The following is an 18,287-nucleotide window of genomic DNA, read 5'->3' as shown; positions in this document are numbered from 1 at the left end:
AGCCCTAATGAGTTGCTCTGTCCAGAGTTTCTGCATTGCTATGGAAAACTTTGAACTTCCTTCACAAGTAGATAGAAGCGGCCCTTAAAATTTATTCTGTGGTCCGCAGTGATGCTATTTGCAAAGCAATGAGCGACAACAAGCCACTTCAAACCCATTAGACACTTGAGAATCACAGCCCCACAGGGAGACAGAGCTAACTGGTTTTTTGCTTCACTTCATGCCGGGCAGATCTTGACAAAGGGAGCCTCTTGCTGACTGTTGTAGTAAGGGCTATTACCAGAGAAAGACAAATAACCCTTTGCACAGAATAGCAATAAAAATACTCAAGCTAAATGCAATCCACACTTCATCAAGCAAATCAGATGGGCTCTTCCCCAAAGACAAAACAAAGGAGTCATTTTAAAAAGCTGTGTTTTGAGAGAGAATATTCAAATCAACAGATTAAATTGGGTTATCGTAATAATAATAACATTGCACTGAACAGGGAGAAAGTCACTCACTGAGGCTCAAGTCGGGGCTGAAAGTAGTTAGCTGGGTTACACTTAAGGCCCAAACCAGCCTCACCTTTGTATCTTCAAAGGGGTGCTCCCTGCTCCCCAACAAGCAATGCCTGTCAGTGGCACCCATTGAAAAGGTGCTTATGACAGGGGGGGGGGGGCCAGCGCGAGTCATTTTACATTTGATCCTCCTTAATTAACAGAGGTTTTTGCCAAATCCAAAATACCTATTGTATGAAAACATGCCCTCCCCCCTCAACCTTTTGGCAAAGAGAGAGAAGTCTGGCTTTTACCAAATGCCTGGATCTACTGTGGTGTGTCGCTATAAACAAGATGAATCAAGCCAGCAAGAGTGTTCTGACACTATGCCCTAAAAAACAAAAGGACCTTGCATGTCACACTGTACCATTACCTTGTCAGATATAGGCATTTCTGGTGAGCCCCCCAACTGTGACGCGTATGCTCAATGGATTCTGCACTTGGTCTTTTAATGTACGTAAAGAAGGAGTTTAACTTGCAAATCCTTTCACTCTTAAATCAAGTCACTCTCCTCACTGCCTGAGCTGGTAGCACACATGAAAAGTTCCCAAAAGCTAGCGACTGTATTAAAAGTGAAACAGCTATTTCTGAACACCCCAACTCTCTCTCTCTCTCTCTCATTCCTCAAGTTTAAAACTAAGCTCCAGTTAAACCAGAGGATTTAAATCATATTCTATGGACATTTAGAAAGACACTGTGGAAACCATGATTCAGGGTGGACACCAAGAATCAAACCCCATGTCTGAAAAGAAACCACAGCATCCAAAGTCTGCCTGTCATTATCTGCGATCTGTCCAATATACCACCCAACAGGACTGCCTACAACATTTTGTCTGGCCACGATACAAGCCTCTATTGGCCATCTGTCCCACATCACACTACCAGGACAGTGCCTCTTATTTGAGTCCATATAAGAATGCCCCAAATGTATTCACTACCTGCATAAAGTGTAAATACAGCTATTGGAGCAGCCTGAATTCAATCATAGAAGATTAGAGTTGGAAGGGACCACAAGAGGTCATCTAGTCCAACCCGAATCGCAGCAGCGCTGAGCTGGAAAGGCAGTTTCTCAACGCACACTGTGACTCCATTGTAAGGCTGGTATAGTGATCCTGGAGTTCATATTTGTTACTGAAATTTGTTGGTGAAATCTAATTCTAGAACACACCAGATTGGTGTGTCCGCCCTGGTTTCTAACAGTGCCCTAAGGTCAACACTCACTGCTGTGAGCCACTCCAGACAGTGAGACAATACGCCTAAGTGTCTGCAGGAGCAGGACCCAAGAACATCCCTGGGTGCAAATTAAGATGAATGGGATGCAGAGCATACAAGAGTCATCGTACCGATTATTCAGAGAGATTGCCCGAATCCAGGAGAATCTGTTCAACATCTCCAGCAGGCAGCAAACTCTCCCAGGCTCTTCAATCACTCTTATCAGCCAAGCCACACAGACCTGCTAGATCCTTCCCGACGCAGCATGTGGACAATCCATCTTCACTGCCCTGGAGTACTGCGAGGAAGCGCTTGTAGTCAGACTGTGCGCAAACAGGGCAGTACGGAGAGAAAAAACACACACATGCAGATCAAGTGTGTCCAGAAAGAAACATTTCCAGACATATATACTCTGCTGGTAGACATTCTCTAGTTATTTTGTTAAAGCCCCCCCGCTATACAGATGGCTGGGAATTCTGTATCATTTTTTTTTTAAATGATTTACTCGACATCATATTTTAGAAATGAACTAGCCTGCGAGGGTGGGAAAAGATGTTATTTTACGGCAGTTAGGAGAAGTGGCGCTCTGAACCCGGAAATGGCCCACCTCAAATTATCCAAGGGGCATGGCTGAAAACAATACAATCTGGTGGTTTAAATTAAAAAAAAAAAGGGGGGGGGGGGAGGAAGGGGGGATATACAGACCACAATCCTAAAGTGACTATTTCCAATTCTGCTGTGCCTACTGTTGGAAACAGAAAGGTGTCTGCCAAACTGATGTGATCACATCAAAATCAGGCTCATGGTTAGACTTTAGATTGTTGCCCCAAGTCACAAAGCACATTTTCCCTCTGAAGAGCACACATCTGGACAGTTATCCTTTAAATGGAGCGGATCCTACATTTGTTGTGCATCCTGAAATCCCAGTGAAGTAAGTGGGGGTTTGGGGTGAGAAAGTAACACAGTATCAGGCCCTAGGGGCATCTCTAGCTGTTGTTTCTTAATTAGCTTGGACAATTTGTCATTTCGTTTTCAAATATTCCTTGACTGAAATGTATCTTCACAGATCTTAACTACGTTTAGCAGCGCTTCTATCTGACAAACATGGGTTGATAAGCAAAGTTTATTCCCTGCAGTTTCTCTGGCTCAACAAAGCAACCTGTGTGAGAAAGAACTACTCACAGGAGTAAAGGACTAGAGATCTGGGAGCAAAGGAAGAGCTTATATCATTTGATTGCATCTACCCAAGGATTTGGCTTTTAGGTTTTTTGTTTTAAATCCATGTCTCTATTTCAGCCTCATTTTTCTAATATTTTTAACGTAAGAGGCAGCTGCTGTTCAGCAGAAGCCAAGCTTATATTAGTGTCTTCAAAACAAATTTTAAAAAAAGTGCACAAAAGTGAAGCACATGAATATTAGCCAAGCATTTAAAAAACAAACAAACAAAAACCACACCACCACCCAACCTACAATATCACAAGATTTACCCAAAATTTAGCATGGCCAATGTGCCTTGGGAAGCCTCCATAAAAAGATTTGATTCCACCAATTAACCACTGTGTCTAAAACTCTGCCACTTGTATCAAGAGGATGATTACTGACTTTTTAAAAACAGCCGCATACCCCCACTGCCTCTGAGAAATGATTCCATAACTCTCACACTGCAGAGAGAAAACCACCACCAAACAAAAAGAGCGAGACCCAAAAACTGTGCTACTGTTTCCGGAAACTTTTGGCTTAATATTTCGACAAAAAAATCCTGACAGCGAGATGTATGAGGCTGAGGAACAGGATCCCCCAAAGGACGTGAGGGAGGAAGCATCAGAAGATCCATTAATTGAGACTTCTAAAACTACCCTGGCCAGGACAGTACAGCAGTGTAGCATGGGGGATAATCGCTTCACTGTCAGGGAAATGGGCTGGATGATTTATTGCTGTGTGTATTCCTTGTGTAAAGCCAACCGTGTGCTCGGTGCTCTCCTAAATTCTTTACATCTGTCTTCCAAGGGTTTGATTCGGCAAGATGCTCAACCCTCTGGCCCTGACCCAGCTTAGCACTTGAGCATCCAAGTAGTCTCACTGACTTCAATGGGACTATACTCAAGGGCTTAAAGTTAAACACATGCTTCGGTGGAATGAGGCCGGGGTGCTTGGCATTTTGCAGGGTCTCGCCCTAAGCATCTAGATAGATGTCAATGAACATCTGTGATCATTGTGAAAATATGAGCCCACTGTCTCCAGCTATTAAGCTGCTAAAGAGAACGTTAGTTCTTAAAAGGATTCTGTCAACTTGAAACTAAACGACCAAAGGCAGTTGTGCCTGAAAATGTTTTCCCTCTTCATATTTATTATTTAAGTTAGCACCTAGAGGCCCCAGTAAGGGATCAAGGCCTCCTGTGTTTCAGTTTGCTTAGGCCATGCACACGACAGCAGATTGAGCCAGATTCTGCACTGTGCTCTGACCATTTTCCACCATGCCATGATGCAAAGAAGCCCTAATTGGCACTGTGGGCCCCGGGAGGATCTCCCCATACGGAGGAATCCTCCTATATAAAGCCACTATAGTGACACCTATGCTACCTCCTTCCTTGCTGCCAGCATAGGGAGCCTGGCCTGGGTAAAGGGGGTGTGGCCAGAATCTCTGTATACCGCACTGATCCCTGACTGGTCCATTATCCCCTTACCTGCTGCACAGCTGGCCCGAGATCAAAAGACAGCGCAGGCGGCTTAATGCTGCTTTGTACCCGAGTTCTGCCATGCACAATAGCAAAAAGGATAGCCTCAGCCCAGCATGCAGGGCACTGTGTATATGGTCAGTTTCACCGGTCACTTTCTCCATGTGGGTTTTCACAAAGGTACAGGGAAGAGGCATACATTAAAAGTAGGAAAATAAAACCACATTTGACAGAGCGATTCAGTACCTGGGACCTCCTTCAACTTGTTTTTTAATATTGATGAGATTTCAAACTGGTCATGAGCCTTGAACTTCTAAGAGCCCGTTTAACAGTTCATACACAGGGACTTCTGGAGCTAAACTCATCCATCGCAGGGATGAAATTAAAGAAGCACATTGTATTTCTGCATGCTGCCAAATGCTAATGCTGAGGGATATCTTGGCACCAGCGTAGCTTCTATCTCATGCAGGGAAAAGATTGACTATGACAAACACAGAAGAACAGGTGGAGGTTGAATTAGGTCATTGAAACAGTTTGATTGTAACTTGCAAGGATATAGTAATGCGAGTTATTGTGCTCAGTGAGTTCCTCCACGCTGGACTGGAAGGCAAATATAAATAGGATATAGTGACACACGAGATGTGACCCTGGTTGAAACGTTCTGTGATTTTTGTAGTCACGTTTGGGGGAGATGGGAGGCGGGTGGGACGGATTGCTGAATCTTGAGGGGGAAAACCCAGAGTTCTCTTAAATTAGGAAATAATTCCAACACGTCCATTGTCTCATTTGTCACACTAGGTCTGAACCAATTTTTTTAAAAAAATACCGCTATAGTTAAGACCCTGGAACAAGTTACCAAGAGAAGCTCTAGAATTCCCATCGCTGGAGGCAAAAACAGGTTGGACAAACACCTGTCAGGGATAGTCCAGTTTACTTGGACCTGCCTCAGTGTCGTGGGGAAGGGGGCTGGACCATATGACCTCTCAAGGTCCCTTCCAGCCCTACATTTCTATCATTCCATGAGCTTCGTGACAGTGCCATAGGTTGGTAGCAGCAACTCGCCTAGTTTCCGAGTTAGTACATTGTCGCTACATTTTAGCGCCTCCTGAAGAGTTAGTGAGTTAGGGAGTCACCAGAATATTCACTTAGGACAACAGCGATCAAGGGAGCGAGGGAGCCGTTCCCCTGTCCTACTTTTCCAGGCACTGGAGCACCAGTAGGACCTGTCACTCAAAGAACAGCTTACCTTAATGTACACACATGGAAAGGCCACTTCAACTCTACGTCATCTCAGGATACAACATGAGATCTAGCACGCAGCCTATGAGAGCTCCTTTTCCACTGCCAGGATGAAATACCAGGCTTCTCTGCAGCCATTTCGGGCATCCCGGTGCCAGGAAGATGCCTCCAGGGGGTACAATACTGCTGAACTTGCCTCTCTGCACACTTCAGAATTACTGTAACTGACAACTCCCTCCCTCCCCCCCAAAGATAACTTTTAAAGTAGTTTTCCACCATTGAAGATAGCCAGACTGACTTCATACAAACTAGTAAGGAAGCCCACCAGATACAGGGGATGGTGGGGGGAGTGTGTGTGTGTGTGTGTGTGTGTGTGTGTGTGTGTGTGTGTGTGTGTGTGTGTGTGTGTGTGTGTGTGTGTGTGTGTGTGTGTGTGTGTGTGTGTGTGTGTGTGTGTGTGTGTGTGGGTGTGTGTGTGGGTGTGGGTGTGGGTGTGGAATACATTCTCTTCCCAAAGCCCTTCTGGGCGAGGTAAATTGTCAATTGCTTGGTGTATCAGCCACAGGCAGATGTTTCAGGTCATTTCATCACTGCTGATCTTGACCACTGCTTGCTGGCATAACATTAGCTTGTTGGCTGTATTGACAGACTGTCAGAGAACACATTTCTGCCTGTTTGAGACTTAAGATTCATCGAGGTTTTTAGGGAGAAGTCCTGACCACCCAGGTAAATGTCTCCAAACCCCCGAATGAATTCAAGTGCTCTCTCTTGCAAATCTTCCAGTAGTTTTGCTCATAAAACAAAAACCAGGGACATCTCAAACAAAAAAAAGTCGGCTGTTTTGTTTGATTGAATGCAGCATACGTGTAAAGCCTCCAGCTTACACAGTACAGACCCCCGCAGAGCTTGGTCTCTAATGCCCAGGGGAGGCTGGGGGCCATTTCTCACACCAAAAGAAGCTGGGGAAAGAATGTTTCAGTGGAAAACTTCCATCAGGAGTTAAGTGGAACAGGAACATTTTTCTGCTCGTTGCTATAGTGGGAGCATGATGAAGGGAACCAAGCATGGGATCAGGAGCCAGGAACTCCCAAAGTCTCCACCTCTGCTACAGACTCACTGTATGATCCTGGGCAAGTCATCTAACCACTCTGTGGCTCCATCCATGCTGAAACTTTAACTACAAACTAGCGGTTTAAAATTCTACACGAGTCTGGCAGAATAATCTATGCTTGGTTTGGTTGGCCAGCCCAGGGTGGGAGAACAGGGTGATAAATCCATATTTGAGCCATTTCGTGTTTCTAAAATGGTTTATCACAGCACATCTGGTCTGGTCAGCAAAATAACACTTACCCAGAGCTCTTCAGGTCTGGTTCGAAAAGCTCTGAAAAAGTTCAAAAGCTTGTCTATTCCAACAACAGAACTTGGTCCAATGAAAGATACTACCTCACCCACATTGTCTCTCAAACAACACTTACGTCCTTTTAGCCAGAATCATCTTTAACCAGAGTTAATTAACTCAGTTAAAATCCTATTATGGTCACAGTTTATCCCAAAGAGTGAGTCTTAGTCTCAGGATTACTCCCCAAAGTGAAATGGTGATTGTAATGCTTACCTACCTCTGGGGGGCGAAGGGGTGTTATAGAGATTAGGAAGCGAGAGGTTTGAAGATGTAAAGTATGACATTCGGTGCTAAGTATTTGTATTCCTTGACCTTAGCAGGATATTTTCCTTTACAGAAAATGCTCAGGAGCAACAACCAAGTCGGATTCTCGAGCATAAAACTGATCTGGAAAACAAACCAACAGCACACCTTGCACCTAGACTCGTAAGGTCAGAAGGGACCATCATAATCACCTAGTCTGACCTCCTGCGCACTGCAGGCTACAGAACCTCACCCCCCCAATTCCAACATAGACCCAGAACCTCTGGCTGAGTTCTGGAAGTCCTCAAATCATGATTTAAAAAGACTTCAAGTTAGAGAGAATCTGCCTTTTACACTAGTTGAAACCTGCAAGCGACCCATGCAACATGCTGCAGAGGAAGGCCCCACACGGTTGTATGTGTAGTGCTGGCAAGATCAGAGCTTAATTCTTCAGGACAAGACAGACAGGACAAGACAAATTCTTCAGGACAAGACAAACCTCTCTCTGTCTTTGATAAGAGAAGTGAAGATATTTCTGGATTCTTTAAAACTTAGACTGCCCTAAACCCACTAACTTTACACTCCTTACAAGAAAAAGATCAGCCTTAATTTTTTAAAGCAACAGAAACAACCAACCAACAAGCAAATCAATACAAGAGCAGGCTGTCTGGTCTGGATGCAGCAGCACAGCCGGGCAAGAGATGAGAGTTTATTAATGGCCCAGGATTTCTTGCATCCCAAGATGAAGGAAGATTGCAAAGGTTAACACACTAGATTCTAGCAACAGTAAATCCTCACTGTCCAACTCCCCCTCCTGACCAGTCCATAGGTTGGTAGTGGCAGCAGCAGCTGTTCACCTGTGTTCTTGGCTGGTACATTTTTGCCCCTTTGGAAAGGAGGCACAAGTGGCATGAGTGATGGGGTCCCCAGTTAGGAGGGCAACGGCTTATCAAAGGAGAAAGCAGATTCCAATGTCTGAGGGGGAAGCTTCAGCTCACATTTGGTTTTGACATGACTCACGTAACCACCCCCAGCCCCTTAGCACGGCACACTGAGCACAAGCTCATTATGCAGCGTACAGTTCCAAAACCCAAATCATTAAAGAGCAGCCTGCAGTGTCTTGGTGGCCTGAAGCATGGCCGCTATCGCCGTAGGAATGCTGCCAAAAGGAGCTGACAGGCCAGAATCATTTTCATGCAGGGCTTGTGCTAAAATCTGCTTCTCTCAACACTGCATGCCTGATAAGATCAACCTAAGTAGCCTGGGTTTTAAACACATTCTAATCCCATTATATGCACAAGACCGATCAGAAACGATAGCATTAGTGACTTGCTGAGATGGCAGAGAGATAGAGTCCTTGCCAAACCCCATGTAATCTACTTTCAGTAATTTCTCCTCATTCAGGGGAATAGTCATACAGAATTCAAATGAGGAGGAAGGAAACTGAGGGAAACCCAAATGGGAAATTCCTAGATGACTCAATACATAAAAAACAAACATCAGTCTAGCTTCATGAGTCTAATCTTTGGAAACCCAGAACTGAGGAGGTCTACAGCAGGAATATCTGGGTCTAGTTACCTAACCTCATGCGTCAAGACAAAGATAAAGTTACATACAGATTCTTACAGAGGCCGTGGGCATCATGTTTATTTTTATAGTTTTCATTACTCGCAAAATAGCTTTGGGAGCCTTACCAAAAAAAAAAAGGACAGACATCTTCTCCCATTGATGTCATCATTTTTAATTAGTTAATGTTTGTTAAAGTGCTCTGGAGATGAACAGCGCTATGAAAGGGCCAGTATTACTCCACTGTTCTGGACCTTCGTATCTGGTAACCTCTGGGACAGCGCCCTGCTCCCAATTCACATCAACGGGCGTTTTGCCCTGGACTTCAACAGGATAAGGTTCCGGCTCGGTGTGTTTAAGAGCTTTGAAAACTAAGGCAACAGGGCTTTTTGATGACTTCCTTGGTCACGCACCGGCGTCACTGCGCATGTCAGCAGCATGCTGGAACTAGTGTTTGTAGTCCACTCACTGCTGCTGAGGAACCAGCAGAGAGCACCCACCCATAACACATTTCGAGGCCCCACCAGAGACACGAACATCATTACTTTTGTTTAAACGATGTTTAGAATCCAGAGGCTATGCCTCACTGATCTCTAACAACTGCAGTAATTTTGGGGGACCCCTAGCTGAGGGCAGCCCTTTCACTTCACATTTGATCACTTTCTAATTTCTATGGAAGCTGCATTTCTTTCCTTCTGCCAGCCAAAGATCATCTTCCGCTGCACACTCCCTTAATGCTGTTCTTTCTCACACTCTCCCCTACCAGATCCCCAGAACAGGAGGGAAGCACAGTAAAAGCAGCAGCAGCCACTGTCAAAGATACCCCTAGTGGGGAAGGATCACATTGCTGCAGTGAGAGAAACCCCAGCTGGCAGCACGGAGACCCCTAGGGCTGCAGGATTGGTGAGACCGTTCAGTAGAGCACAGATAAAGCACATCATTGATACAGAGCAAACATCATTAACTCATTTGCTTCTGTAGGAAAAGCCTCCCTGATTAGTGGATTCCTGTTAGCGGCAAGGTTCACAGATGCTGCGGTGATGGAGGTCACTTACAAACAGAGCAGTAGCAGCTGCTCCATCTCTGAGGTTGCAGCCATTTATGGGTATCTTCTTAGCTTAGACACTGAATGAGTTAACAGCCCAGCCCTGTGTGTCTATCTTTGAATGCAACACTGGAGCGCCCTTTCATTTGAGTGAGTGGATCATGGCCTTGGAGATTAGAATCTTTTAAAAGAGTTTTAGGGTATCACTAAACACTACAGGTAGATCAGGGGAAAGCCAGGGCAGACGTTCCAGCACACATGGCGCACAGATTCCACTCCAGATGCCCTTTGAGGTCTTTCATCAACATCCAAAGGGAGTTGAGGAGAGCAGTGGGGTCATTGCCTGGACACAGCCATGAAGAAGCTGATGAGGACACCTCTTACTGTTAACAGCATTTTTGAGCTGTAAATGTTGCTTTGTTACATGAAGTTGCTAACAGATCTGTGATGGGGTCATATTAACCAGGGCCAAGGTTATAAAATCAAATCGGAGATAGCTGCCTGAGGGTAGGCTTCTAAATAGATGGCCTGAGTTTTCAAACATGCCACACACCCAGCACTTCCCCTCTATTTAGGAGCTTAATGTTAGGCACCTATTTTTGAAAATCGTGGCCTAAGCGCGTCTGTGCAGGAAAGAAACTGATTTAATAAAATCTTGCTGGTTAATGTAACTATGATTTGCCTAACCTTCCAGTGGGCAAGGGAGGAATGGGAAGATGAACCTTGCTGAAATTAAGGGTAGGGTAGAGGGAGATGCCAAGACACGGATGAAATTGCTATAGAGATGAATAATAAAAAAAAACCTGGAGTTTTAAAATCACAGATTACCCCTCCCCCCCGAAATAAATCTTGGGGTTTGTTTTTTTTTTCCTAACAGACAAATTAATAAAAACAAATACTGTGTTTTGTTAGTGATCTTAACTCTGCTCCAGAGAAATCAATCTCACAGAATGGAAAAAAAAAATCTTAAGTGTTTTAGAAATCCAAGTTTACTAGTACTCAAAAAGACAGTTCAAAGGAACATAGGACCCCATTAATTTTGAGGGGAAAAGAAAGATTTTTCTTCCATTTGATGCATCATTCATTATTTTTAGATGTCAATTTAAGTGATCAAAGCAAACAAATGCATGAGGATTCTGAAACCCACAAGGATACATCTTCCCTATACACAGCCCAGGAAAGATATTACAAGCCTGGTATTGCAGAACAGAGATAAAGAGAGACCCGGCTAGTTAAAAAATCAATTTAATCTGCCAAACTGAGCAGTAATCATCATGCCTCTGTTGGTAAAGTCTATCAGTGGTCAATGCTAAATAAGGAGATGAGCCCCATTCATTGCCTTTGAACTCCACTAATTAAGTGCCATTTCAATATTTATGTGGGGAGACAACCCAGGGATTCCAGATAGCAAGAGATGTCTGAGGACGCACTCAACCAAAAGGATGATTTCACTGGTCAGATATTTCAACAAGCTGGGAGCCACAGGATCTACTCCTACATTTAGCTCTTTTACAACCTGACATATAGGTTCTGTAGAGCCAAATCCTAGCCCTTCAGGGTATGTCTACACTGCAGTAAAAGACCCACAGCTGGCCAGCATCAGGGGCTGCAGGGCTATACAACTGCAGTGTAGATGTTTGCACTCCAGCCCGCCTGAATGCCTGCACTGCAATTGTATAGCCCTGCAGTCCAAGTCCTGCGGGAGCGTTTTACTGCAGTGTAAACATAATCTTAAAGGCTTAGGTCTGACAGCTGGGATTTTTGAAATTGCCTAAGGGAACTGGGCACCCAAATGCCACTGAATTCAGTGGGAGTTAGGTGCTAGGCTTCTTTAGGCTCCTAGAAAAATCCCAGGAATGTTTGAAGGGGAAGTACAGGCTATTAAGTTGCTCTGCAACAGGTAAAAATAGTAGGGGGCCACTGAATCTGCAGAGGTGTATTAAAATTCACCTAATCACCTCTCCCAGACACACACTGTTCCATTTCTAGACAATTAAAACCATCTGCTCTCCTGTAGGTTTGAAGCCCCATTCCACTATTTTTGTGGCCAAGACGTGATTAGGAAATACTTGTCGTGAACAATTTGATGTTCCAATTATTTACACTGAACGTGTTATGCAGTGTGTTATACACACACAAGCATGTTATACACACAACTTATCCAACATTAGTTCAAGGTGAAGGCTGGAAACTTGAATCATACAGAAGTCAGGAAATGCTGGAGTTAAAGGTTTTTTTCTCTGTACCCCTGCCTATCTGAACGTATCGATTACAGAACTGTTGATCACTCCACAGTCACGCAAGAGATAGGCTCTTCTTACACTGCACAGAGGCATGAGTGAATCAGATCAAAGCTGATACAAATAAGTCACCAAAACTCATCATTGTTCGATGGCTGTTGGGCAAGAGTTGGGAAGTCTCAACTCAGTGTCGAATGGAGCAGCGTCAACACCGAAAGCAACCAATGAAGCAGGCGCCTTCAGTCTCAGGCCTAGTCTACCCTTAAAACTCGTGTAGGATCGCTGGTGTGGCAGCGTTACGTCGACAGGAGAGAGCGCTCCCGCCAACATACTAAAAACCGCCTAAACGAGCAGCAGGAGAGCATCTCTTCTGTCCACAGAAGCGTTTGTGCTTTTTTCACACCCCTGAGCGACAAAAGTTTTGCCAACATAAGTGCTAGTGTAGATAAGGCCTTAGAGGTCAAAGAATGACAGGCTTTGAGGTGAGGGGGACAACTTTCTTACTCCGAGGGCTGCCCATCCACATCAGATTGGAGCACGCTGGCAGGGGGAACTTGAATTTACTATCTTTCCAGGCTAATTCTGGCTCTGCGGATCTTTGCTCTCCAGAGCTATTAACCAGGGGTGCTGGGACAATTTGTGTAGTGGGGGTGCTGAGAGCCATTGAATCAAACTGTAAACCCTGGACATGATGGAACTCACCTGAAGCCAGGGGTGCTTCAATAGCACCTGTGCTATTAACCCCCTTTCCCAGAAGCAAACTGGGGCATTGAAACCTTAGGCGTATCAGTCTTGAGGGTGTATCTGGAACTTTAAAATGAGGTCGGCTAGGAAATTTTTGCCTCTCTCAGTGTGAGTTCTTCCCCCGCTCCACACTTGCCGTGGCTCCTCGAACACAGACCCCCTTCCTGGGTGGAAACGGAGGAGGAGTCAGCCATCTCCACAGCAGCATCTTTCCTCCAGGCCTTGTAGAGAGCCTCTGAAGGCATCCAAGGGAGGTGCACTGAGGGTGAAGGGGAACATCATCCCCCATTCCAGCACCATGGAGAGAAGAGGGTTCAGGGGAAACGTGACAAAAGCCATCAGCAATGAGGACGCGTACAAAGCCCTGACTGCCAAAGGATCTCAGAGGATCTGCCAGATTTGGGAGCAGACCTAGTCCATGGGAGGCAATCTCTTCCCCAACCCTCCTTCTCCAAGAGAGCAATTAGTAGGGAACTCGTTGAGGAGGCTACTTGCCGAAGTTCCCTTCAGAGTCCCATCACCCCCCGGTCCCCCAACTTTAATTTCTTTTACTGACAGTCACTGGAAACAACACCTCAACGACATTTGCCTTGTATTTCTGCCAGCAAAGCCGCTATAATCTTCTACACTTGCAGCACTCAAGACACCGTTTAAACAGCATACTAGGTGAGCATTTTGGTTTTTTAAATCTGCAGATTGAAAAGGAAGTACTCACTTGGTTCTAAGAAAGGGCTGTCTGACAGCTCAAACTCTTACGCCTCCTTTAGCACCGACTGGAAGGGATCACGTATTATTAGTACTGAAGAAAAACTTCTCATAAGGCAAATATTACATGGATAAGGGCTCTTTCAGGCAAAATATTTCAAAGGACTGTGGATGAAAATACAATAAAAAAGTTTCGGTAATAAAAAAGAATCAGCCACAGGCTTTGCAATTGTTAGTGAGCAAAGCAGAGGGTTTTCATTTTGCTTTTATCTGTCTCCAAGGGCCCATCAGCTGAAAAGCTGCTAGGAGTTCACCACTTGAGTGCCTTTTAAACAAGTGTTCTTGCACCTGCTGAATTTTATCTAAGAGCAGAGGCCATATGAGAATCAACCCCAGAAAAAGAAAAACCGCCACACAGGAGTTAAAGGCCTCTGCAAATTCTAATGGGACTGAGTCAGAGAATGCCATTAAATTTCAAACGGAGGTGATGCTTTGCAGGGAGTTGATGTACGGAGGTAATGGCTGTTGATATTAGTTCTGGCCTGAATACAAACAGCTGTATCCAAAACCACACTACTTGGAGACACTGGAAAATTAAAGGTCACAGTAACGACACAAAGCCGAGGTAGAAAATAAGCACCACCATTGCTAGTCACACAGCACTGAACCTGGCCAGTGAGAGGTACTGCCCCGAAAGTACCAAACACTGGAACCTGTGCAACCACCTTCTCACACTAAGATCATGAAGCTGTGCAAGTGATGGAGAAACATCTAGCCAAACATTTAGCCAATTTTTTGTTGTTGAAGAAATGAAACCGCAAAATTGGATTTTCATGAAGTTCTGCAAACTTGCAGACCTTGCAGGTAGCGAGGGAATGCACCTGATTTTAGCATCACAGACTTGAGCCGAGGGTTTTTACAAACTACGTTTCCCTGTCATTCTCATTTTGTTTCTAAGGCATTCGTGAAATAATATGGGCTCCCTCTGGCGGCCAATGATACTGCTATGGTCATGGACAATAACAAAAGAGTCTTTCAGTGGATCAACTGTCTCCTTTCTATTTCAGAATAGATTCAGTTCAAATCCTGTTGGGGTTCTATTTATTAAGAACTCTATTGACTCCCTCACCCCAATAATGTAATTAGAGTCACTCATTCTTATTTTTGAAAAGGGTTTGTTTGGTTTTTTTTTTTTAAATCAGTACTGAGGGAAGATCATGTTAAAATAGCCAAGTTATTTAAAAAACAATAAGCCACATGAAAATATCTAGGGGGTGAGGAAATCGACCATTTGCTCAACAAAGCACAATTAGTATTCAGCTGGTGCCCTGTCCCACCATTTAACCTTGATTTTGGATTCCTGCATGTGACTTTATGATCTCTAGGACAAGGGCCAAATTAGCTTTGGGTCTCACTTAACTTGATGGTTTATCATGGTTAACCCTTTCTTAAGGAGACTGTTTTTCCAGCTCTCACATCTTTATACATGGCTGAATTGTTTTTTTTTCCCCTAACCTGGCCTGTTTCCCTTAGGAAATGTTTTGAATCAAGCAACAGTGCCCCACTCTGGTGATGAAAGCATGGAGGACAGCAAGAAAAGCTCACTTTGGATAGAATTACATGAAACACAACCATATACCAAACAGCAAATAAATGTACAATCGCTAGCCTAGATATTGCTTTAAAACCAAATACATCAGGCTATGTTCTGGAGAGCTAGAAATTAAGCCTATGAACCTGATTCTCTTCTATGATTGAGTTCCACTTGATTTTGGCTTATTGGCCCCAACAAGAGTTAGAGCAGCTTCCAGGCAGCTCTAACTTGCACCACTGACTTAAGATCCTTAATTGATCCTGTATTAGTGGAGGACTGTCCCAGTTCTGTCCTCCCCACTCCTATCACCTATGCCAAGAGCTAAGGGGACTGGCAAGACCTGGCACACTTGCACCAGCTAGCAACTCCCCTCAAACAGGGGAATCCTCAACTGCCAGCGGCAGCCAGTTTCTGGCCCCTTTGCACCACCTGCCTGGTCCGCAGAGATGCCAGATCTGAGTACAGATTCCAGCCATAGCTTTCTAAAGATGTGTCAGATTCCCTATTGAGGGCCTGCAGTTCCAGATGACTTCGATGAGAGTCGCAGGTGATTGGCACCTTTGGGGATCAGATCATTTAACTAGGGGTCAGAAAGGAATTCCGTGTTCCTCAGCAAAGGATATTGGAGGAAAGGCTGCTACGACAAATAAAAATAGCTGTCAGCTGGGATTTTGGACAAACTATAACATCTTCGGTTTTAATGGGTTAGCATTAGCTCTTTGATGTAAAGTGCGGGGTGACCACGCTTCCCCAACTCAATGAAGTACTCATATCTCTGCAGGCACAACTATTATTACTGACTGATGGAGTCAGCATTGGTAGCAGGTTCAAAGTAACTGTGTATCACCACCAGTTCCTTCACAAAAGTTTTTCTTCCTTTTTCCTTACAAGTTACATTACTTTGAATGATTGCTGCAGATATTTCACCAGCATGTAGAAAACTTATTTTTAATCTCTTCCCCCACTCATCCAAACAAACAAATCCATACTCCCTTTAACAACATGTTGGCTCACGCATGCAACAAAAGAGACTCTTGGATCTCAGTTGCCTTTTGTACTTCAGCACTGAAAAAGCCTTTTAACACTTAACTCAGCAGGCATTAACACCCTCCTGATTACAAGTACTCAGGTTAACAAACGTTGCAGCCCAGAACCTCAATCCTACAATGAGCAGTGTGCACCCACAGCCCCACGTTGCCAGCTTGGGTCCCAATGTGATATTTTGGATTGTAAGGAGAAGGAATGCACAGGTCAGCTATTGTTAGTCAAGAACACCAGGGGAATAAAGTTAATTTTCCCTCCTCTGAGCCAAAATGTGCATGAGAAAAATAAAAGGCCATTCTTCCAAACTTTGCCTGACATTCTGACATGGGCTGAAATAACCCCGATTTTTGTCATCTAATCTAGTCTGGTTGCAAGACAGACAATCAGCCTAGACTTGGAGCACACAGGCCGTTCATGTTAGCTAACCACTAGCAAACAAATTAAATAAAATTACTACCATTGTGTTATTGCATTTAAAAGACCCATGAGTCAAATATTTAGGAGGCTATTATGCATAATTTTAAGGCTTAAGATCAAAAGTGAAAAACACCATCATTTTTGTCCCATGAGTAAGGAAAATACTGGGAGCCAGACTCTGATAGTTTTCATGTCCAGGATGTTGGGAAAGTCCCAGAATACACTTCTGTGTTTCCAAATGCTGGAACTTTCTTTATACGAAAGTGATTTCATCTTAATGCTGTTTAGGTAGACTTTGGTTTCTGTATACATGACTGAGAGATACTCACATGGAAGCTTTTGACTCCAGATGTTACAATTATCCCTTTGTGCATAATGTATATAGACAACTCTGCACATTGTAGGCTTTCCATATTGTTCTAAAGTCAATAATGATTGAATAAATGTTTTAAAGGAAATTTAGCACTTCCATGCATTTTCCATCATCAAACATTGTGCAAACTAGCTTATCTTCACAACACATCTGTGCACAAAAAAAAAAAAATTTTTTTTAAATTTAGAAATGCTCCAGAGGGTAAATCACAAACCATTTACTATAACAACTGAACATTTAGAGTGTGTTTGTGTAAATGTGATTCCCACGCAGGCTAACTGAAGATGTTTACTGTTTCCGAAGAGGATGCTCTTGCAAAACAGAACAGGAAGGTCTTGATTGTCTAGGAAGTTCATTAAACTGTGTGAGGGAATTTAAACAATCAGTGAGAGCTTTCATATGCAGAGCAATGCTGGAGAAGCCACTCTAGTATCTTAAAAGGAGGAGGTAATACAGCTTTTAATGATCATACTGATGTTTACACTGCCAAGGTTTTGACACCTTTTCTGAATGTCTTTCAGCTGACTGTGTAGGACACACAGATCAGTAGGTCTGTTAGAGTAAAATGGTTATTTAATAGTGCACAAGGGTCCCTCATTCAAGCCCCAAACTCCATCGTCATTTAAATACACAAATGCAAGCCACTGGAAAGTTAAGAATCCTGTTGATCAGAAGAGGCATTTCATCTTTGGAGGTATTTAAACTCGTCAGCATATTTCATTTAATACGGAGGAGCAGCTAAAAGAAAGAGGAGGAATGTGGGTTGTATTAACCCAGTAAGACCGTCAACAATTTACAAACAGTCAAACTTTGGTGGAGATGGTATAAATAAGATGTCACTCTTCCACATACCTGGTGGGCAAATGCATTCAGATGGAGCCTCTCGTACTGTCCGCAGCTTGGCTAATCCTTCGTCCAGTTTCTGTCCAGAGGGAGAAGGAAAACACAGATGTTTAGAGAATAAATGTATACTCACTGCATGCACACGAAGGGCCAAACTACAAAACAAATCTCCTTCAGCTATGTGTAAATAACTCCATCCCCATTTTCTTCAGTCCAATTTAACAATGCCGTCTTCTCAAACAACACACGAGATGTTTAGACTTGGTCAGTCTGCCATCCTTACTCATGGAGAGTAAAACCTTACTCCACACGTAGTCCCTTGGAAATCAAGGAAGTTACTTGCCAAGTAGGATACTACTCAAGCACGGCAGAAATTTGCCCAGAGATGCTACAAGTGCTTTATGAGCCC

General features: G+C 43.9%; 1 protein-coding gene across 8 annotated transcripts in view; it reads right to left on the bottom strand.

Moving 5' to 3' along the window:
• The window catches only part of LOC137165291 (collagen alpha-1(XXIII) chain-like), a 157,533-nt gene that overhangs the window by 131,325 nt on the left and 7,921 nt on the right, over nucleotides 1–18,287 (bottom strand). For 5 of the 8 annotated variants that reach the window (XR_010923320.1, XR_010923317.1, XR_010923321.1 and 2 more), the window contains exon 2: nucleotides 17,888–17,957. Coding sequence is in view for 3 of the 8 variants with exons in the window: in XM_067566501.1 (XP_067422602.1) it covers nucleotides 17,888–17,957 (70 nt within the window). In the remaining 5 variants the exon portion in view is untranslated. Of the gene's footprint in view, nucleotides 1–17,483; nucleotides 17,774–17,887; nucleotides 17,958–18,287 lie in introns of those variants that run through there. The other 3 variants (XR_010923318.1, XR_010923319.1, XM_067566502.1) reach the window with 1 other exon arrangement.

Source organism: Emydura macquarii, unplaced genomic scaffold (assembly GCF_026122565.2).
Source record: "Emydura macquarii macquarii isolate MOO-44397 ecotype Brisbane River unplaced genomic scaffold, CSIRO-AGI_Emac_v2 contig_2768, whole genome shotgun sequence".
Lineage (NCBI taxonomy): Eukaryota > Metazoa > Chordata > Testudines > Chelidae > Emydura > Emydura macquarii.
The sequence above is the reverse complement of the archived record's forward strand: the minus strand, read 5'-3'. Positions and strand labels throughout refer to the sequence as shown.